Source organism: Equus quagga, chromosome 3 (genome assembly GCF_021613505.1).
Source record: "Equus quagga isolate Etosha38 chromosome 3, UCLA_HA_Equagga_1.0, whole genome shotgun sequence".
Taxonomy (NCBI): domain Eukaryota; kingdom Metazoa; phylum Chordata; class Mammalia; order Perissodactyla; family Equidae; genus Equus; species Equus quagga.
Window position 1 is genome coordinate 142,671,813 of NC_060269.1, and position 23,988 is coordinate 142,695,800.

The 23,988-nt window shown below is 42.4% G+C and overlaps 1 protein-coding gene across 10 annotated transcripts in view; it reads left to right on the forward strand.

Moving 5' to 3' along the window:
* Positions 1-23,988, forward strand: part of LDB2 (LIM domain binding 2) — a 357,228-nt gene that overhangs the window by 124,014 nt on the left and 209,226 nt on the right. For all 10 annotated transcript variants that reach the window (XR_006887971.1, XR_006887969.1, XR_006887970.1 and 7 more), the window contains exon 2: positions 8,872-8,974. Coding sequence is in view for 7 of the 10 variants with exons in the window: in XM_046656756.1 (XP_046512712.1) it covers positions 8,872-8,974 (103 nt within the window). In the remaining 3 variants the exon portion in view is untranslated. The remainder of the gene's footprint in view (positions 1-8,871; positions 8,975-23,988) is intronic.

Sequence of the window (23,988 nt, forward strand, 5' to 3'; positions counted from 1 at the left end):
CTGTTTAAGTTTATTTTAATTAAAAAAAATTTTTTTTTTCAAGGAATAAATGCTTTATGTATGGTTGATTCTTTGGAGGGGGTGTATGTGTGCCACGTGACAAGTGGTTGCCATGGTAATTTCTCATTATTGTTGAATTGAAAAATAATTACTCTGGCAAAAATCCCACATAACCTGTCAGTGCTTAAGTTAAAGATGCCGGGGGGCAGCCCTGGCACCAGGATCCTGTTTTTTGGTGGAGAGGGACAGAGATGGGAACAGGAGAGAATCGGGATGGAAGCAAAATGCTTTTGTGGATTTTTAAGTATAATTAAGACTCTCTTCTGCTGTTTGACCTGAGTGTGTCTCTCATCCTGATATACGATTTGGCTGCCAGTGGTCCTTGGGCTCACCTGTGAGATGGGACAAAAGGACCAAGGATTTTAATTACAGAAATGCATATAGGGGATTATTTAGAGTGGAGAAGCTTCAATGGTATTTTTAGCTAATTAAAATATATGAGAATTGTCGGCCCCACTCCCCCAGCCTGTGTTCAGGCTGAGTTAATTTCCGCTTTATTTACCTGGGGGCTGCTCTATGCTATTGTTACTTTCCAGCTTTGGGAAAACAATCCACATTTTACTTATTAATATTCACTAAACACTAAATATTCACTGTTCAGATTCTAAACAACAGCGAGAATTGGAAGGACCTGTCTGTTTGGAAAAGGCATGACCTCGATCGGAAGCCTAGGGGCAAGGCGTAGAGAAAGCGAGATCTCTCCCCTTGTCTCGCAATTTGGGGCATTTGTCCTCAGTGATTCAGTCTCGTGAGTCATTTTGAGGACCATGAAGAATCTATGCTTTCTTTCTTGTGTCAGTGTCAAGAAATAATCCGCCTTTTGGTTAATGAAGGCCCTGAGATACACTCTGCCTTTAAGAGAATGATAGGCAAACCTGTTTTTACTATTATTATTTTATCATTGCCTCTTCTTTGGACATTTAGATTCTCAGCCTTCGCCTGGCAGAGCTGGATTCTTTTTGTAATTATATTGATCCTGTTATTAGATCGCACTTGGAAATACATCTTTTAGAAATGCTCTTTGTTTTATCTCCACCCATGCATCAGTCAGACCACAAGTCTTCAATCTGGAAGCACAGGGACCTCCTAATGGAAGAGCCAAAATATAGTCAAGTACGTATCCTATGCTAAGGCATGGCCACTTTAGATCTGTGCCCCAGAGAAATCATACACATAAGCACAAAGGGACATTACCAAGATACTTATTGCAGCATTGCTGTAATGGCAAAAAATTAGAAACTGTCTGGAGATCATTAGTAGCAAAATGCTTAAATAAAATATGTTACATTCATTCACTGCACTGCACTACCATGTAGCTTGTAGAAGGAAAGAAGAGGCTCCAATGTAGAAAACGGATAGGTCTCCAAAACACAATGCTGAATGAAAAGAAGCGTGTTTAAAGATGGGAACATAATGCATGATATCATTTAAGTAAAATATTAAAAACATAAAATACGGCTGCACATGAATGAATGGAGTCATGTGTGCATATAAATATAAAAGATGGGCTAGGAAAAGCCATATGATTTTCATGAGACAGCTGTTCATGGGAGCCTGGGGGAGGGGAGAGAAAAATAGAGCAGGATATGGGGACCCAGGACATTTATTTTTATTTATAATTTATAATTCCTTTTAAAAAGACAAATCAGATATCATTTTAATAATTGCTAATTCTGGATAATGGGCCCATGGGTCTTCATCATGTTATCCGCTGTTCTCTATTTTCAAAAATTAATAAAGTAAAACTTCACTTATTTAAGCTACAATCAGTAAAGTGTATTCACTTAACCAACATTTCACTGAAAAAGACAAGAAAAATACCCAAACGGTGGCTCAATGGAATAGCACTGTGGCTGTGAGATAATTTTGAAAATTCCTGCCTCGATATGAACTTCTCACATGCATGGGTGGTGCATCCGCTGATGACAAGTGAGGCATCAGTGATATGACAGAGAGAAAGCTTAGCTTGAACACAGTCCTGGTCCCCTTGCCACTGAGTGTAGACTCTGAGGATTCCTACGATATTAAAGGAAGACTCCTCCTCCCTAGGTAGGTATGGCTTCTCCATTTGTTCATTCCCCTTTTCTACTCCTTTATTGGGTAATCCAGAAGTGGGAGCTCTGGTGAGGATGGAGAGATGCCCAATGCCCAGTCTCTATCTTAAGTATCCCTCAGTCAGCTACAGGATTACAAGGTGGGGATTCCATATAATCTGATCTACACTCTAACAGGGGTCTAGTTGTCCAGCTTTCCTAGCACAGGTAACAGTGAAAAAGGAGTTCAAGGACTGGGACTTGACATTTGCTGGACATTCCAGGCCAAAAAAGCAACATATGCAAAGATGGGGAGGCAGGGGACGAGTCAGCATGAGCCCTTGGTTCAGAAAGGAAATTGCTGAGGTCCCTCGGCTGCACACAGGCAAACTTCTGACTAGGCTGACCCCTTTGTAGTATGGTAAGAATGGCTTTTCCCTGGATAGAATGCTTTTCTGATATATACACCAAGGGTTGCATTTATCATATCTGCCAGTAACTGACGTGCACCCCCCACCCCCCATATACCTGGGAACAAGAACTCAGGCCATCAGTTTGTTTTTAAGGTCATTTACCGTAACCATTACTTGGCTGCCCCACAAGGTTGATCTTGACTTACTGGTCCTCCTCAAGGCACTTCCTGGTTAATCTCCAAGTTAGTCTGACTTGAGGGGATTGCCTGCATGGGGTGAGAGTGGCCAGCTGTGTCCTGCTTCCCCTTCAGACTTTAGGGAAAACCAGACTCAGTGAGCTTCCCTTTGGAATCCTTGCTTCAAAGCAGCCTTGGCAAACTTTACGCACGCAGCCTCCTACTGGTCAGCTTGCTGAACTTGGCTCTGTCGCCTGCTCCGAAGGGAGAACTGGCAATTTCCAGGTTCTTGCATTTCTCCAGCGATGGGGGTGCTAGGTTTACAATCAAGAGGCGGAAGCGCTAGCCTGTAGAAAGAACTGCAGAATCTTAACCGGGCCATTTTCTTTTACATTTCCTCAATCCCTTTCTCTTCCTCACATGTGGCCAAGGAGAGCACTTGTGGTCTTTGTCTGCAAGGCTCATACCATTCTAGAAGCTGAATAATGGAGGGACTGATTTGTAGCATTGCACCGCTCATGAGCTAGACGTGTGGCTGAGAGCTGCTCTCCTGCCAGTGAGGACTGTGAGATCTGCTGCCAGAGAGCTCGCATTTGGTTCAGCAGAGGCCTTGGTAGCTGCATTTCAGCCACTGCCTGGGCTCCTAGCCTCGCTGTTAAGCAAATGTCTGCCACAAAATTGCCTAAGCGATCCCAGGAACTATGCCAGGCAGCAAAATGGAAGGACGAGGTGTTCAAAGAGGAAGTTTATTTTCAGGAAAAGCATGTGAAGGTGGGGGAAAGGGCACAAAGTCTGAAAAAGCTGGAGGAGGACATCTGCCCAGACAGGATCTCCTCCAGCCAACACCGGCCACTTCTACTCTTGTGAAGCATTTTCATTCTCAACTTAAGGTGAAAAATCACTTTTTAAGCAGAACTATTTGGAAAAAACCATGGATTGTAGGCTCATCAACTGTAACAAATGTACCATGCTCACAGGGGATATTGCTAATGGGGGAACATGATATGCATGTGTGGGGCAGAGGGTATGTGGGGAATCTCTGCACCCTCCTCTTAATTTTGCTGTGAACCTAAAACTGCTCGAACAAAAGAAAATCTCTTTTAAAAAATGGACTGGAGTTAGGCAGACTTGTACATGTACTTTTTTATTTATTTATTTTGAGGGAGATTAGCCCTGAGCTAACATCTGCTGCCAATCCTCCTCTTTTTGCTGAGGAAGCCTGGCCCTGAGCTAACATCCGTGCCCATCTTCCTCTACTTTATACGTGGGATGCCTACCACCGCATGGCTTGCCAAGCTGAGCCATGTCCTCACCCGGGATCTGAACCGGCGAACCCTGGGCAGCTGAAGTGGAACGAGTGAACTTAACCACTGCGCCACCAGGACAGCCCCTACATGTACTTTAGATTCACCACTTTCTAGCTGTCTGATCTTTATGGAGTAGTTTAGCTTTTTGGAAATTCAGATTGTCTATTTATAAATATTTTAAGGGTCAAATGAGGCAACAATGAATAATAATAGCTGCCATTTATTGAACAGCTACTATGTGCTAGGCAGTTGCTCCTTAATCCTCAGAGTCCACTGAAATTATCATTCCCACTTTACAAATGAGTAAATAGTTGCAAAGAAGTTAGGGGACTTGACTGAGGTCACCCAGCTGTGAAGAGGCAGAATTCGTATGTTGAAGCCAGTGTAACACAGGGCTCAAGGATGTAAATGATCTGTAAGGCTGCCTGCTCTGCCCCTTGGCAGCAATTAGAGCAGCTGAGAATATAAGACAGTTCAATTCATGTAAAACACTTAGAAAATATTGGGTTATGGTAACTATTATTAACCCAGAGCCCCCCAAACATGTGTTCTTTCCATAATCTGCTTCCTTCGTATACAGCAAACAGAAGACTGGCCTCCGCTCGACAGGAAGTTTTTCTTAAAGCTCTAGGCCTTTTATTTCCTTTCCTACATAAACATTTATTCTCTCATAACGAGAACTAATTCAAAAGCTTTATATATGTGCGTTGGGAGGGAGTTGGTGATTACAATTTTAAAATATATCAAAAAAATTTTTACACTAGTTAAAAAGTATGAGCCAAGGGCCAGCCCGGTGGCCTAGGGGCTAAGTTCAGCACACTCCACTTTGGCTGCCAAGGTTCAGTTTCCAGGTGCAGAACTTCAGCGCTTGTCTGTCAGCGGCCATGCTGTGGTGGCGGCCCACATAGAAAAATAAAAGAGAGAAAGATTGGCAGCAGTTGTTAACTAAGGGCAAATCTTCCTCAGCAAAAAAAGAAATATCAACCGAGTGACAAAGTAAGGTAAACAATTAAAATCTCTTGAAAACTTTGTAGAATGACTTTCTTGCGTTGAGTTTGTGATGGTACAATAATGAATTTCATTCATTCATTCTCTCAGCCAGAAAATATTTTTTATGTACCTATTATGTGTCTGGCACTGTGAACTTACATTTTATATTTATATTTTTGTAATGTTCTTCCAAGATTTGTGAGCATAGCCAACTGACGTGACCTTCTCCTTCCAAGTCCGTCCCAACATTTCCTGAGACAGTGACTCGGCTCATGTTCCGTCACAGTTAGTTTGAGTCAGATGATGTCCCCCCTTTTTGGATTATAAGGCCTCTCTCAATGACACTCACCTGTCTGGGCCCATGAATCTGTGTGGCCGCCTGGAGACAGTTGTCGCACCTCACATAGCCTGAGTCCTTTCTTTTCTCCCAGAGACTTTAGATCAGCTGGGTTCTTTCCCGGCCTTTTCCTTTCACTGCCAGAAACCAAGAGTCAGATGACAGGAAAATGGAGGTGGAGGACCTGAGCCAGTCACTGGGCCTTTGAACAATTAGCAGAACAAAAGAGAGCTGGTTAATTTCCATTCAGGCTTTTAACTGTGTTGCCGACAGGTGCTGTCATCAGGTAAATGGGTTACAGACAGTTGAAGGGATACAGAAATACCCTTGACTGATAAATGGGCTGTTCTATAAACTTCATTTTTTTCCTATTTATTTATTTATTTATTTATTTAAATATTAGCACCTGAGCTAACATCTGTTGCCATTTTTTTTTTTTATTATTATTCTTTTTCTCCCCCAGTACCTAGTTGTATATTCTAGTTGTGAGTGCCTCTGGCTGTGCTATGTGGGACACCGCCTCAGCACGGCCTGATGAGCGGTGCCATGGCCATGCCAGGGATCCTAACTGATGAAACCCCAGGCCGCCAAAGCAGAGCACGAAGGCCACAGGCTGGCCCCTATGAAATTCATTTTTGATGTAGTTCTTTAGAACATGGAATGTCTTCTGCCTTAGAAATGATACTAAAGATGGTAGATAGAGGCAGGAAGGAGGCATTTTATTGATCTTCACTGTGTTCAGGCACTCCTTTGCACACTTTATACCCATTAACTTATTTAATCCTTACATCTACCTTGAGAGATGGTTATTGTTGCTGTCACATCAACTGTGCAAGATAGTTATTACTGTTCTTCTTCTTATTATCCTTAATTGTCAAGTAAGGAAATAGGCTCAGGGAGGAGAAATCAGTTGTGCACGTTCACATAGCTGGCATGAGGTGGTGTCGGTGAAGCCCAGGTCTGAGAGCTGCCCATGGGAGCGAATTCCGCCAATGACGTCATATCGCCTGCTTACTGCTCAGAGGCAGGAGTCCTGCTGAGCGTGAGTCCTGGGATCGGGGCAGGACAGTAAAGCAAGGACCTGGGAGGAGAAACCAACTCAGGGCAAAATAGTCCCTTTTCGATCTCCCTCCCTTCTTTCTGAACCCTAACCCCTGCCTTCCCGAAGACTGCCGGAGAGAGGAGTCAGGCAGAGGCTGGGGCACGTCTCGGATGTCCAATGGTCCAAGCTTAAACGCCAGCTCCCTCATTTATTGGCTGAGAGTACTCGGACAAGTTACATTTACCACCTAGGCTTCCATTTCTGCAGTGGTAGAGTTGGCATATTCATATGAGCAGCTTCACTCTTTTACTGAACAACTTTCGTGGAGTAACCCCGTGGCCTCCACCGTTCTGGGGCCTGGGAGGTGAGTGGCGAGCAAAACAGACCCTCTGTGCAGAAGAAAATTATATTGTACAAGAATCAGGATGGCAGCGAGGAGTAAGACAGAAAATACACATAAAGTGCAGCCAGCTCTCGGATATCCAGGGGGCGGTTCCAGGACCCCTGCAGACACCTAAATCCCCGGATGCTCAAGTCTCATATAAAATGACGTAGCGTTTGCGTATAGCCTACACACATCCTCCCACATACTTTAAATCTTCTCTGGATTACTTATAATAACTAATACAATGTAAATGCTGTGTAGATAGTTGTTATACTGTGTTGTCTAGGGAATAGTGACAAGAAAGAAAATCTGTACGTGTTCTGTACAGACGCTAGCATCGGAGAGCTTTCCGCGATAGTTGGTTGAACCTGGCGCGGAACCGGAACCGGCGGCCATGGAGGGCCCACTGTACTTAAGATACTGCTTGGGCTGTGGTAAGCACTCAGTAAATGTGAGCTATTATTCTTCTTCCAAATGTGTAGCAATTTGAAATAAAATAACCAAAGTGTCCATGTTCCCAAATATGGTTTCTTTCCCCAGCTCCTTCTTCCACTTCTGACCTCTCTGATTTTTCTAGAAGCTCGGACAGCTTCCAGGACACCGAGGCCTCGTATATGGTCTCTGGTATGGAGGAGGCTGCCTGTTAGTTGCTCGCTTGGCTGTCTCCTGCGAGTGGGTTTTGAGCTCCTTGAGGATAGGGACCAATCCGTCATCAGCTGTGTGTTCCGAAGGCCTGTACATAATAAGCGCTCGATAAATATTCGTTTTTGAAAGAAGAAAAAGGGGGTTTGTTTGCATGCGGAGCCATGCATTGCTCCTGGATGGTTATATTTACTGTATTTTACTGAGAAAAATGTTGGCTTTTGGTGTGATGATTGGGAGGAAGCCAGAGAAGAAGAGACAAAAAGTTCATTTGTCTGAGCTTCTTTTCTGAAACGAGGATGACATCAGTCTTCGGTGCCCCCTTAATTATTCTTGCCAGGACTGAAGGTTTGTTCCTGAGGCCTGCCAGTGACAGCAACTTCATGTTGTCATAAGCAGAACAACTTAATGGGAAGAAGGGAGAGCCCTGTGATGTCTCCGGCAGGGCCGCGGCGGTGGGGCCACACGGAGCGGGGAGCAGCAGGCCCCTTCTGTCCCCGACGTCCCCTCCCCCATCCCCCATCCGACAGGCAGCTGTGAAACATCTCGGCCTGAAATCTGGCACTAACCAACAATTCTCCGGACAAAGATTGTGCTTAAGAGTTTGGGGATAAATTGGGCACTACACAGAGCACGAAGTCCGGGTGTGACTGCCGTTTTTTAATGCTGCGTTCCGAATTCACTGTTACCTTCCCAATTCACTGTTACAGGCCCCCCCTCCCCAACCCCTGAAGGTCAGCAATGATTTTAACTGCCTTAAACTAGGCCGGTTTCGAAGTGTTTTCTGCATGAGCAAGGGAAACACTCAACCCAAGACAAACAAACAGAGTTTATGTGGATGGCTTCCTGCTGAACTGCTCTATTTTTAATAATCGTCTTAATAACAAGCTAGCGATTGCCTATAATCTTAAAACAATCCTCGAGAACAATCCATATGCATGTGACGGTTGCTTATGAATAAACTCATCTGTCCACATCTATCCAAGTAGCAGTATTGTATCCCCTCTAGAGATATTTGCGTAGAGTAGGGCTATGAGCCCCACACATTCCCTTTTTGAATAAATTATCTTTTAAAAATTACTCTGCTTAACCTAGTTGTACTATTGTGGTTGCTGTTTGTAAAACAGGACTTTTAAAAGAGCAAAGAGAAAGAGAGAAAAAAGTTGAATGTATTTTACATTAAATACAAATCCTTTTGTTAAAAACTGTCACATTGTGTTCCATAGTATGTTTATTAAATCTGCCCAGATATGGCCTCGAGAATTAATTTTCATTCGGTTTGCAGTAACTCATTTATGGAGTTGGAATTCCGTCCCCATTTGAGGCAATTAACTGGAAGTGACCACACGCCCACCCACCCCCCCTTCTAGAACACCTATGCTAAATAACAAGAAAGGGGGGACTGGGTTTGTCTTTTTCCTTTTCCTTTCCTCTTTGAGATATTTTCCCCTCTTGCCTGTTAAATAAATGATCTGTCTCTTTGCAGGATAGCGACAACCTCTGGTGGGACGCATTTGCCACTGAGTTTTTTGAAGATGACGCCACATTAACCCTTTCATTTTGTTTGGAAGATGGACCAAAGCGATACAGTAAGAAAGAAGTTTATTTTTCTAATATTCCCTCTTTTTGCGCCTCTAAGAAAACCACAAGGGTCTTCAGAGAATGGCACGGTGCTGACAGCCTGACAGTAATCCCGCCAGTCCTGACAATGTTCTTGCTTCTGATCAAGTCACTGTCACCGGGTGGCAGCCCTAGTCGGCTGTGAGAGATTTCGTTCGAGGCTTAAAATGTTTGGGCACTTGCCTGAGTAGGGAGCAAGGAAAATAGGAACCGAGTCACCCAATGATAAGTGGGAGCTGAATTGTGGCGAGTTTCCATCCATCTCCTCCCTGTGGCCCTCCTTTATCCTTGACAGCTGGTACTTCACACCCAATGTTCCGCTTCTGAAGGTTCCTTTAAAAAAAATTCCTCACAGTCACTGTATCAGACACATCCTTGTAATTCCCTCTTATCAATTATCTCAGGTATTTATTTGACAAGTGCTATCTTTCCGTGGCGGGGGAGGCCACAGCTGCTTCGAACATACAGTTTTGGATTCGTGTTGACAGAATTATAGTTCCTTGTCTATCCATCGAATGATAACTCTGTAAAGATCCTCAAATTACAGCCCCTAGCACCTTGGGTAACAGCTGATCTGTCCTGATTAGGTTCAGCCAACTTGTCAGAGATCAGATTTGCTAGTTGTGCTGTAAGACCAAGAGGCATAGATACACCAGCACAAAAGCAATTAATGTCCAGTTAGATCAGAGAGAGATGTGTTTTCAGAAAGCAGCATTGCACGTATGAAAGGGGCTGTCAGAGGGTAAAACATCCCAAATGTCACAAACAGGGAGATGATGATGAAACCGAACACAGTATGTATGAACGAGTCAGTTCGGAGCACTGGGCCATTGATAGATAATAGGGCTCTTGATAAACACAGTTAAAAGATCTGATTGTTGCTAAATGTCTTTCAAAGCCACTAGGGTACAAGTGTTTGGTTGTTTTAAAAATTTTGTAGGACTTTAAACAAGTTGTTAGTACCGGGATCCATTACATGATGAGTTGATTAATTATGTTAATATATGCATGGTGATTTTTCACTGGTGGCAAACTACCGGGAGCAGGACAGTTTGGACTTGCTGCCCGATTCAAACTCATTGCCAGGAGCATCTCTTTAGATTTGTGTATTGTAGGCTTTTAAAGGCGTAGGATATTTCTAATAAATATTTTGGGTGAGGGGACAGCTAGTATGCCAGTCAGTAGGCAGTACTGGCGTGTCTTTACATTCAACATAATGACTTCTGTTGCGAGCACTGGCAAGCCCACTTTGTGGGGGTCATGATGAGTTAACTTGCTTTTCTGTGTGTGGGTACCCCCAGGCAGTCTCATGCCCTAGAGAGTAGGAGAGTCAGGTGCAGAAGCTGCTGTTTCACAAGTCCCTGGGAGATAAATGAACTCAGCAATCCAACAATTACTCTCTCGCCCAAAGCCTGCCTGATCAATGGTGAATAATTTCGAACCAAGCAGCCATCCATCCTCTGAGCCTTCTTATTTTTTTCTGAGGCATAAGCTCAGATAACTTCAAGTTATCATTGTTTTATGTTCCTGTGCTTTCTTTTTGGTTTGTGAATCCATCAGGGTCTGCTCAGGAAACTAGACTTACAGTTTTAAAGCCTGTACTAATAAAACAGATTCTCAATCTTCCCTCTGTCCACCCGACCCCAGCATCATTTGGAGGTAAGGCATGATCAGTGTCTGTTTAAGATCTTATATCCACATACAGGAGTAAATGTCTGACGATGAGCCATTTTGCCCAGGTTTCTTTGTTTCTCCGAGCCAAAATATTTCCCGAGCAGAGAAGAGAAACAAAGATGATTGACAGTCTGGAGCCGAGTCTCATCAGCTGCTTTGCTGACAGCCTGGTGATGTGCACACGCTGCTGATGTGCGGGCGAGTGACAGTTGATTGACAGCACAGGCCTGGGAGACAGGGAAGAAGAAACATGCTTAGAACGCCTGACGCGCACTGTTTATGCAGCACTCCAAGCTCAGGCGCTGCCACCTTAACCCATTCGCCATCCAGGAGCGCTGTGCCAGGCTGGGAAAACACCTGCTGGTCCTGGGCTGTAGGATAGCTCTTCTTTGACACCTCCCAGGGAGCTGAGGGCCTTGTATTTCCAAGGAAGAAAATATGACTTGGCTACTACTACATTTGCATATGTAAAACATTTCCCCAAATTACTTTCATTCTAGGTACCAAGAAATATTCCAGATGAGGTTTATTTAGCCCTTACTAGGAAAAACTTCTTCTCCCTTCCCATCTCTGTGTTTTTAGAGGGTCTCTCTGCCTCTGAGATATTTGCTCTCTTAGCTACCATAAATCCTGTAATATAGGTTACTTATTTATTTGTTGTCTGTCACCCCCTATTAGAATGTTATCTCCATGTGGACAGGGGCTTTGTTTTATTTATTGCCAAATTCTCAGATTAATACTGGAACTTGCACATAATAGGTGCTCAATAAATGCATCTTGAATGACTGATTGAATGAATGAGTGGACATCTGGGGAAAAATTCATATCACCACACAGAACGTTGGCCAAGCAATCCCTTTACTGAGATGTTGGGACTTTTTTAAACAGGAAGAACTTAAGCCACAGTACTCTGCTGGTGTTTTCAGATAAGCTCTAAGATATGGTTGGATCTACTTTAATCTAGGAGTGGGACACCCAGCAGTATACTAATGCAGGAAATAATTATGCTTTGGGAGATATATTATTCTTCTGTTCAGAAAGCTTCTCTGTATTGGTTGTGTTGCTCCACCCGCCCCAGTCCCCACTCTCCTAATGGGAGTGGGACCCTTCCCCAGGTGAGATGTACTTGACCCTGCCAGATGGAGATTGCCGGTACCTTTCTAGAAGACTGGGCTGAGGTTGGCGTGGAGAGGAGCCAGAAGGGCAAGGTTCCTGGACCGTGTTAGTAACTGGGCTGTGTCCCCCTAAGGCCACTTGCCTACCCTGCCTTGTAGAGCATCATGATGGTGTTTCTCCAGCAGCTGGAGAAGTTGGCAGTTTCAGGGAGGGCATTTTCTCTTTGGGTTAGGTGGAATCTCAAGTGGGGAAGAGGAAGAGAGGTAGGCGATTCCCTCTTCATCAGCAGGTCAGTGGTTAAAGACCATTAGAGTTGAAAAGTGTCCTTCTAAAAGTGGAGACTTGGTCCACAGAGCCCCAGCTGGTGAGTCATTAGGCCTCAGGTCAGTTGACTCCAAAGTCAAAGTCAGGGCACCCTCCTTTCCTTCCTCCCATCCTTTGCCTACATCCTCCCATAGCTAAGGGGAAAGAAATGGGTTTGTCAGTTTACACATTCCCAGGAACATAAGTCACAAATAATCACTGTCTTATTTGACACAGAAGGCAGAGGAAGCAGAAGAATGGGGTCCTCAAAGCCCTCTGCACACTGACTTTGTGATTCTAAGTCAAGTGTGGCGTGTTATTTTCCTTCTCTGTCTTTTGCAGAAACGACTACTTTTAGGTTCATCACTAGCTGTTAGCTTCAAGTAAGTATTGATTCTCCTCTGTTCCTTTTTCAGGCATGTAGCAGAATTGTGCCCCACACTATTCTCTGCCCTTGTGAGCATCACAAACGCCCTTTGGGTAAAGGTACTGGTCCCCTTCTCAGGAGACTTATGCCACGTCCAGGTCCACATTGGCCATGTTCTGCATCTATAGGAAATATATGGTTCCAAATTCATTCAGAAAATAGTTCTCTGCTGGGAGAGACACATGGATAAAGTTATCCTGAGTCCCATGGCATTGGAGAGGCTGGGGGATTGCATGGTGTAGGAGAAAAGGCATGAGCGTTCAAGGTGAATATTCTTGGTTTTGATCTGTACTTGGATTGGTAAATGGAGCCTCCATTTCCTCATCTGTCAAGTGAGCACAGTTATGCCATCACTGGCTTATGGTGAAAATTAAATGAGATAATATAACCAAAGAGCCTTGGACTATTTGAAGAACACAGTAGTCATCACTGACTATTATTGAGAACAACGCACAGCCTTGGCATCACTATAACTTCTGTGCACTGGGGAAGCACACCATTTGGCAGGTGCTTATCAAGTATGCTCAGTGTGTAGAACTTGCTGCAGAGGCTCGCTGGTCAGTAGGGCAGCTCCTGCTGAAATGCAGCATTGAAGAGATTACCCCCTCCTAGGCTTTCAACTGCAGTAACCCAGCGTCATTGCTGGCATGTAAGTGATGCAAGAGGAAGGAAAGAGTCATTGAAGATGCGTGGGCTCTGCCCTTTGGGGGGCTAAAGACTCCAAACACCGTGCCTTGTCTGGGTTAACATTGCTTTGGAAAGTAGGGGGGGAAATGATGTAACTACTAAAATCCAGCTTGTTTTGGGGTGCTTCCTCTGGACTTAATTTTTAGGGAAAAATGTGTGGTTCAGGCAGGGGTTCTGGCTCTGACACTGGGGTTCAAACCCACCTTTGTTTTTTACTACCTCTGTGACTTGGTGTAAGTCACTTTCTAAGCATCAGTGGCCTCATCTGAAAAGTGAGGGTTTGCTGAGATTATGCATGTAAAGTTCTTAGCTGAGTTTCCAGCACCTTGAAAATGCTCCATAAATGGTGGTTATTCAATTGAATTCCAGTGAGCACATTGCGGCCTTTGGATTGAGACCCAGAACAACTAAGACACAATCTCATCAGTCCTTTAACTACTGTCTGTAATTTGGGGATTGGTGGGTCCCCATGATTTTCTACCATACACTTGTTATTTCCCCTTGATTTCCACATTTTGTCTGGAATAAGGATTTCTGGCATCACCGCATACCTTCATAGTCACGCTAGCCAAAGACTATTCTTTTTACCTCTGTGGCTGCTGCGGGGACATTGCACTCTCCAAAAGAAGGAAGTTGTTTTAGGACACGTCATCACTTTCCATGCCATTCTCTTCTTCTGTTTTCCTCTGTCATCAAGTCCCTTACATAGTTTGAAGAAGCACAAATCAGCCCCTTTGTGGAGCCATGTTTAACTCACTGTGTCCCTTCATATTTTCTTTCCCACCTCCCCTTTTTCTGAAAGCTCTGACAGCATTGCAATATTGACTAAGTTCTCCAGTTTTGTCCTGTAATATGTGTTTTTATGTGTTGTGTGTTGGGATGTGTCTCCCCTAAGGTAGAGAATCCTGTGAGCGTCAAGTAGCTCTACTGTCTCCATTACTATTTTTCTCCTGCTTTTTATGGTTCACCTCGTCCAGCTGTGTTTGTATTGTGCCTGCTACATAGGAATTCTGAAAGCATTTCCCCCTCACTTTCTCCTCCCTTCTCTCTCTCAAATATCGTATTACATGATTAAAAATAAATTTCTGGGAAAATTGCTCCTTGAATTTATGCAAAGGCATTTTGACACCACACTTAATAACTACTGTGGCATGAATGTGGCCATTTAAAAAAGTCACATTCAAAGAGTATGCACGGCAGCACATGAAGAGAAGGGATTCACAAAGCTTGAATCTGTGCGTGTGTCTTTTCTAGGAATAGCAGCACTCTAGAGTCCACCTGAAAACCGGAAAGGCACAGATTCGTGTGGCCAGTGCTTAAAGACCCTGAGCTCCCTGAAGAGAAATGTGCCACCTGGTCGTGGGGACCTTCTTCCCTAAAGTAACTTTGTTCCTCTGAAAATTCCTCATTGTATTTTTTAAATTTATGGAGATAGAAATCAAAATTACAGACTTCGGATCATTTTGAGTCTCTGCTACACCATCGCTGTGTGATGTAAGCCACGTGACATGATGCTACGCATGCTGCTTAAATGATCTTAATCTCAGTTTCTTCATATGTAACATCAAGGTGATACCAATGCCAACATCATGAGGTACTCATGAAGATTAAATAAGAGTGAATAACATGTAACTTTAGCTTGGTGCTGTCCATGAGAAAAACAGTAAATACCTACTGCAGGGATAAGTGAAATGGGTGAATGAATGAAAAAGAGAATGAGCTAACCCTATCACTTGGAATGAGAATAGAATAGTTCCCAGTCTTCATTCTGTCATTTAGCACATACCAGGAAAAACTCTGGCTGTGGGCAAATCCAGATCAGACCTGTCTTCTTTCTGTATGAAAACCTTAAGAATTTAATGACCAATTGGGAAAAAAACTGATCTTGGTGGAAGATGATGATTTAAACAAAGTCCCAACTACTACAATTTATGACACCTGTCCAAGAGAGGGTGAGGTTTCCATGCCCTACTGTTCTCAGAGAACAAGGAGCTATTAAACACTTGTCAGACACCAGCCACTGTGCTAGGCACCTTTGGGCTCTATATGTTTGCTCACTGAGGACCAGATGAAAGGAAATGAACTGTGACTGCATTCAAAAGTTAATCTTAGAGAAAAGAATGCACCTCCTCTGAGAAGTCCTTGATGGTGAGTTACTGGGTGATTGTGGCATTTTTGTTGCATAATGACATAGATGTCTTTGGCTCAGATGACTCTGGGAAATATTTTCCTTTGTGCGGAGCTGCACTAAATGGTTTCTGGATGGTTCTGGTCTCTGAAGTTGTGATTTTAGTGAGTGACCCTTTTCAATAGCAGTCTTCATCAGGCTGGCGAGATTTGGAGTAAATTAAGTTAGGACTAAAGCAGACTTTCATTTCAAGTTCATTTGTTCCTGCACTCATTCATTGATTCATTCATTCAGAACACACTGAGTTCTTGCTATCTGCTAGACATTGTAGTCAGGCAGACAGTTCTTGAAAGGAAGGCAGTTCATCACAAATTTTTTCGTTTACTTTTGATTTCATTTTATTTAAAACTCTTACCTTAAATTAATATAATCAGCTAAGTAGCTCAAAAAGAAAATATTCTTGTGGCATTAATGCAAAATCTGGGACTAGTTATAAAAAAGATGAGAAAGCTGCAACTGATAAATGAACTAACAGACTTCTGAAGAGGGAAAAGGAGACTGAATTTCTTCCCATTTGTGGTTTCAAATTGATGATATCAGGAATTGCAAATTGGCCATAACAATAGATTGAGCAGACATTCCGTTCTCTCACCACTGATAAATACCACACTAATGATCACATCAGATAATGGACAGAAAAGTGTTTTGAATAAATTTAATGCTATACAAGTTGCAGGTATAATGATCATCATATTTATAATTGATCTGTAGGATTTGGTGACTTCCTATTCTCCCTTTATAAGTCGAGCTGTTAAGAAATCTGGGAGGATTGTTGGATCTTTTCTCATGGGGATAAAATTCATTGTCAAATGTATCAGCTTGAGCATGTCAGACCTGTGAATGCCCTTAAGAGTTCAGTTGGGAGGTCTAAATGGGGCAAAACCAGGAAACGGACATTTTGTGTTGTTTTTGAAACTCTGTATGACTATGATATCTGTGAGTCCTGGCACATGCTTTTCCTGATCCTGGTTTTGTGGAGTATATTCCTACTCCTATTGTCCTCCCTGTGGTTCTCAAACCAAGGTAACACTATCCCATAGTGGTACCAGGATAAATGTGGCACACTTTTTCATTATCACAATGGCAGGTAGTGTTATTCGCATTTATTGTCTGGGGGCTTGAGAAGATAAGTGTTCTGCACAACAAAAAATTATTGAGAAACATCTCACCCAACTCTCTTTACGTCTAATTTATTCGTCATCTTGAAGGTAGGGTTACTAGATAAAATGTAAGTATACAGATGAAATACTTGGAACATACCTATACTACAAAATTATTTGTTGTGTATCTAAAGCTCAAAGTTAACTGGGCATCCTGTGTTTTTCTTTCTTAAATCTGGCAGCCCTAGTTGGAGGACCCCAGTTTATCCTCAAATATGAAATCTTGACAATTCCAGAGCAGCTACAATGGAATGTGAGCATGACACATAATATGAAAAAAACTCTAAGAGATTTACCTGGTCCTGTTATTCACAGAAGTCTTACCTCTGTTTATGTTCAACAACTGTGCTCTTGAGCTCCACTTACAGAATGAAACCCCTCTGCAGAGGTGGGGAGTTGGGGCGCATGTTGGAGCCTGCCTGAATTTAAATCCGGAGTCGGTACTGCAGGCTTTCCACAGTTGATTATGCCAGCATTTGGGCAGGTGCTGAGCATACACACATGAGTGTGTAATATTGCCTGCCTTAAAGGAGCTTACAGTTTAACAACACACAGACACATAACCAATTAACTCTAATGCAATAGCATCAACACTAGAAGAGTAAGGTAAGCAAATTTCCATGGGGCATTGAGAAGGGAGTGATCAAATCTGCTTCCAGTGGAAAAAGATTCAGGCTGGCAAAGACTTCTTTCTAACCTTCTCAAACCTTTAGTTTCCTAAAGCCATGACAGAAAACATCCTACCACAGTACCTAAGGTTTTCAGTAAATATTTGCAGACTGAATGACGGATGTAGCACTGGTAAATAGTACAAATATGACTCCAGGGATCTGATTATTGAGCTCACAGGTGCATTGTTGTGTGTATGGTTTTTCCCATGTTTCAGTAAGTTTCCACCATCACAATCTCAAGTTGTAGCAACTCATTTTGTATTATAGAGTAACAGAAATGCCACAGAGCAATTTGGAAATTTGTCTGCAAACAGAACCAGGACTCGAGACTCACATTTTAAACACCAAATTAAAATCATATCTACCCAACACAACACTAGGACTGACTTTTTCCTTTAGTGCTTTGAGCCATGGGTTGGTAGAATATTTCACCAGTTAGTCTGTCAACCTTCCGAGTGTGTCATCAAGTTTCATAGAATAAGTAGTCCTCAGCAATGGTTAACTATGTATATGAATCTTCTTATTGAATGCATCTTATTGGACATAATTTCAGTTGAAACACCTATTTATTTAACCTTTCTCAGGACTTTCCGTGTGTCACCTTTCTGTGCCCTGGCCAAAGGAGATAAATGAGCAAACTCTCTTGCCTTGGAGGAGCTAAACGTCTAGTGAACCCTTGCTTCTATGACTTGACTATTAACGTATCTTAGCCAGATCTTTCCATATAGATGCCCTCTGCCTCTCTTTATGAACCTGCTCTTAATAATGTTCACTACCATATTTTTAGACTCTATATCCAAATGTAGCATTGGTGTCATTTTTTAACATAAGACATTTTGAAAAATCAGTGTTAAGCTGAGATCTATGCAGCACTTTCTTTGTATAATACTGGTTTGTGATGCTCTTGTTTAGTGAGGTGAGCTGATCTGAAGCATGCTCTGCACAAGCCAACATATAGCTTAATCTTCATCTTCGTGTTGTGTTTTCAGGTTGCGAATGCACCTTATTTATGCAAATAGAGTGAAATAAAGCATTCATTGAAGTCAGGTTAAATTAACATTCTTCTACAACTATGTTAAGCAATGTTCAGGTGGATTTCATTAGGAACATAGAGGCTCCATGACAAAATCACCTATCAGAGTGTGTTTCATTATTTATTGTTTAATCAAGGTAGTCATATTACAATATTTGAATTCAGGATCTTACAGAACTTGGTGCCTTCCTGTATTTCGCTTTTATTATTCACTCCAAGAGACTCAGCTTCACCAACCATTATGGTGTGCTTATTTATTTTTTATAAAATTGGTCCTTTCCCAATTAGTGCTATCTCTAATGTACTCTTTGATGAAAACTTCCCTGATGCAACATGTATCTTTGACTTTTCAACAAGTCAGGAAGACTTGAAATTGACAACAGTCGACACTGATAATCATTTTGAAGATCTGTAGGAGGAAGTAAGGTCACCTGGGAGCACGGTAATAAAGCCACTCCCTTTTTAGGAGACAAGTTCTCCACATTATCTAGAGCAAACAGAACATTATATTATTTTTATAGATTTTTCTAAGATAACATATGTTGTACTTAGTCCGGCCTTCGAATAATCTTATTTGCAATATGATTGTTTCTGTTTTACTTTGAAAAATACATCATTTGGTATGCCAGAAAGGGTTAGTTACACTAACAATGGAAAAACAAAAGAGTTCTTCCAGAATATAATTATGAGGCAAGCCTAGTCAGTAATGTTTGGGAGGGTATTTCCTCACAGACAAATGTGATATCTCCACGTTTCTCTTGTATTTCACATAAAAATCAACCACTTGAGATGGTTCTCCATAAAAGGATGACTATTTGTGTATGTGTTTCAGAGTTAACACAAGCTTTGAAAATATTCCAAAAATTAAAGTTATTTACCTGAGAGATGCATTTGTCCACATAATATTTCCTCTGGAAATGTTTGTCATGTCATATACGTGAAGTAGTACTAGCATTTGATAAAGTCAACTACCCTTATTCAGCCTTCAGTTGAGGCATTTAAGGAAGTTCAACTTTCAAGCCTTAACAAAAGTTAATAATCAACTTTTTCAAGGTTGCTTGCATAATATAATGTAACATTCTCATGCCTTATTGGCTTCTCTTCAATAGGACCACAAGAGAAATGATAAACAGTATTTGATTAGGTAAATAAACCACTAATTATATCCTTAATAGTTCTCCACACTTCTAGACACTGTACCTGAATGTATTTCCTATAAAATGCTTTAATACCTAGAACTCTTTTATTTTTTTAAAAAGATGGGCCCAAAATCAGTAATTATGAGAGTTATTCAGGTTCAAGCAGTGAGGCAGCTATTTTTCATTTGATAATTGCCTTGTTAAACTCATGTCAGACTAGCACCATGCCTTATTTAAGAAAATGGTCTACCAGCCCCGTGCGAGTGGGCCCAGCTGTGGAAATAGTAAAAGATTTATTAAATCCAGGCTCATTTTCAGCATTGCCTCATCAACATTAGTTATGGAAGTTCTAAGAAGTTGCGTATTTCTCATTAGAATTAGGTGTTTGGAGTATCTTTCCTGAGGTGCCACTGCATCTCTTGACATTGCTGTTTCCACTGTGTTCTCATTCTTAGCTCTGGGCTTTGTTGCCAACCAGGGCACTATTTAATTGGTGCGACCTCCGTCCAGAGCCTTTGGGAGGAAAAGGGAAGATGACCCATCCCTAGGGAAACAAGGAATGCATCTGATACCATTTCTCTTCCTACTTCCCCTGGTTTTGAATTGGAATTTTATTTATTACTTCTTTCCCTTTGGAAGGAAACAAAAATTCAAGACCCTCCAATATTAGCTGTGGTTTTATCTAAAAAAGAGACACAGCTACAGATTCCAATTTTTAGTCCAAAATAAGTAATTCTTGCTATGATATATTATTATTGGCCAAACAAAACAAAACAAAACAAAAACCCAATGAGTCAGATATTTAGTGGATTCTTGTCTTGGCATTTCAAATGTGTCCAACAATAACCTCTTGGATTGGTTAATGGATTAAAATGACAAACATTCTGATAATGCTTTGCACTTTATAAAATTCTTTTGTAAATCAGGACCATCTGTAAGCTCATGAGGGGAGAGGACTGTATCTGATCTTCTCTCTAGCCTCTGCGCCTGCCCCTTAAGGGATAGAGAGGAGGCCCGTGGTTAATATTTGTTGAGCGGGACTGGATGGCAGCATCTCATTCCATCTTCACTGTGAACCTAGAAGCAGGTGTTGTATTTGTATTGTAGAGATGAAGAAAGTGAGGCCCCCAGAGACTCGGAACTCAACTCTTCTGCCATAGACACCTATATTGTGGCCCGTTTACCATCCCTCTTAGCAGCCTTTTCAAATAGTAGAGAACCTTTAAATGTTACCTACTTGGATGAAAAAAAAATCTAATCTGTTGCTCTGGATTCTGGAGCCTTCCTTCCTTCTCTTCTCACTCGCTCCTTCCGGAAACAGCACAGGTTAAGAATAATTAGTTCTTGCTGGCAAATGTGTACCCCCAGCATATTTTTCTCATCATAGTTAAGTGCGGATTGCTTAAATCCCTCCAACATTGCTGCTACAAAGCTGACATTTATAAATTTTCTTTTTCAGCTCAGTATGGGATCCTCCATATGTCTTCCATAATAACTATCTATGTTTTCAGGGAATCTAAAGATTTATTTCCTTCCAAGTCCTTGTTGCTGGCATTTTCTCCAAGCCTCCAAAACTGCCAAGAGATGAACTTCAATTTAGAGGAACTGTTACATTTGTCATTGTGAATTTGCTAAACTTTGGATAAATTTGAAGATTTATGCTTATCCCCAAACGGGCCCTGAGAATATCTTTGGAGCTCAGAAAGTTCACGCTTGACTTCCTTTCTGCTGTTCTAAGTAAACGAGTTCTTAAATCCATGCAGTCCCCCGCCTGGGCTCTGGGCGCTGTTATTGTCTCAGCCTGGACACATTTGCATTGCCAGGAACTCTGATGTGACTCACATCCGAGGTGCGGGGAGGAGAGTCTGCTCCTTGCCTTGTGCTATGGCAATCACATGCTCCATCTGTATTTCCAGGATGATCTGATTAGAGAGGACCTTACAGTAATCCCTCTCTTTAAAGACAAATAGCCCAGGCCTGCAAGACAGATAAGCTTCAAATTATGGCTGTGTCCCGCAGTAACTGCATGCCTTGGTTATTAGACCCTAATCTCTCTGAGCCTCATTATTTTCATCTCTAAAATGAACATAATGTCTATCTGGCCATGGTATAATGGTATTTGCATATAACATACATACAACCCCTGATGCAGGAGGGTTTATCAAAGTGTAGTAGTTGTTATAATGATTATAGATAACATACATATCAAGAAGTTGACTTGGCTTTGACTTGTTCAAGGCAATCCAGCTAGTTAGTGAGAGAGTCGTTATTCGAATTCATGTCTCTTGATTCGTTATAAAACACAAGACTCTACTTAATGACTGGCCAAGAGTTTACACTTCTTTTTTATTAGATATCGTCCAGAAGTAACATGGTTTCTAAGGACCATGTATTACTTAATCTTGTTCTTTGAATCATCTTCAGAATCTTTCAGAACCAAGAGCAATAGGAAGTGTCACTAAAATCATTGAATTTGATGATGTGCAAAAAACTGGAGACAACCTATTTGATGGGTGTTTAGTTTTCTATTGCAGCATATCAAATTACCACAAAATTAGCAGTTCAAAACAACACCATTTATTATTTCCCTTTTCTATGAGTCAGGAGTCTAGGCACTGGTTAACTGGATCCTCTGCCCGGGGTGCCACAGGGCCAAAATCGAGATGTCAGCTAGCACTGCAGTCCCATCTGAGGCTCAGGGTGTCGGCAGAATTCAGTTTCCCGCAGTTGTAAGACAGAAGTTGCCACTTTCTTGCTTGAGTTAACTAGAGGCTGTTTTTTGCTCCTGGAGACCTTCCTCTGTTCCTGGCACGTGTGGTCCCCTGCACAACATGACAGCTTGCTCTTTCAAGGCCAGCAGGAGAATCTCTCTCTCCCTTTAAATCTCTCTGACATTAAGGGCTCACCTGGTTAGGTCAGGGCCACACAGGATAATCTCCTTCTTGATGAGCCCAAAGTCATCTGCTTAGGGACTTTAATTACAGCTGCATGATCCTTCTGCCATCTAATGGTAACATAATCATGGAGTGACATCCCACCATAGTCATAAGTCCTCCTCACTCCAGGAGAGGGGATTATGCAGGGTGTGGACACCAGGGGGTGGGAATCTTGGGGGCATCCTAGAATGCTGCCCACCAGGGACATGAGACAAGGACATAGGTGCAATACGAGACTTCCTGACAGGTGTCATAAAACAGGTGCCAAGTGCCCTGGGAAGCCAGAGAAGAGAGGTTATGTCCTGCCGGGGGGATTGGGAGGAGTGGCAGAGACAATGGGTAGAACTCAGTAGGCAGAGGTGGAGGTGCGCATGGGCAGTGAGGGAGGACTAGAGTGGAAGGAGCACATTCCAAGGGAGGCAAGGAAGTATTTTGGGAAAATGGTTAATGGTTTGGTTTGGCTGGAACTTGCCTTCAAGGAGATGCTATGTGGTTTTTGAGATACCGTTGGGTTTTGAGGACATGAAACCTATAGAAAATGTGATGATGACTGTGTCAGAGGCCTCTGATTCCATGAGTGTTCTTTGCTTTTTAATGTGCTGACTAGCCAAACGAAGGGAAGAATCTGGCCTGGCCACACGTCGTCTGTTTATAGGGCTCTGAATCCTCTCTCTAGGGTCACCCTCAGGGCCTTGGAAAAGTTTTTTCTCCACCCTTTCTGACAGAGAATTCCAAATCTAGGAGCTACTATGGTTGTAAAATGTCTTTGTCTGGAGGTCTTTCCCCCGCGTCTAGAAGTAGGGTGAATGAGTCTGGAAACATGGGTTCACTTCTGCAAGCTACACATTAAACCAGCTGGAACTTGTTGTAGGTAAAAGAACCCCAAACCTCGTTGCATAAGAAATGGTTCACTTATTCATTCATGTGTTCATTCCACAAATACACACTGTGCTCCTCGGTGCCCTTCACTCTGCTTTTGTGCTCCAGATACAGCAAATGAGACAGCCACAGTCCTGCCCTCATGAGGTTTATCATCTAGATTCTACATTCTAGATTGTAGGTGATTCTACATAATTTAGGCTTTAGATTCTTGAGGGATAGAGAGCTAATAAAGATACACTCATTATTAATTAATTCAGTTGTGATGATGCTGTGAGAAAAATATGTGGGATGCCATGAAAGCAAATCAGGAGCTTACAGCTATTTCTACAGGGAGGCACAGTAGGGAGGTCAAGCTAAACCTCCAGAGGAAGTTATGAAGGGTGAAAGAATCTAGAACAATAAATGTACCTGGAGAAGAGACAAAGTAAAGTGAACACAGGTGTTGTCATGTATCCATCGGGCAGACAGGGTGAAGAAGTTTTAGATTTGGGACAGAATGAATCAGGCTGGGTGCTTTCCTTGTCTTTTCTGCCTGATGTACCAGTTCTCATTCTTCACAGCTCACCTCTCTCCCTATTTCTCTCTGGAGGATTAATAGCTTCCCTGTCTCTGTGCTCGTGACGTGGGGCACACTCGTCTCTACGGCGGAGTTCTCATAGTTCATGATTATCTGTTTACACGATGCTCAGCTGGGACCTCATGGGAGATGTCCTCAGACAGTGATTATAGCCTTTTCATCTCCCATACCTAATACTTCACCTGACTCC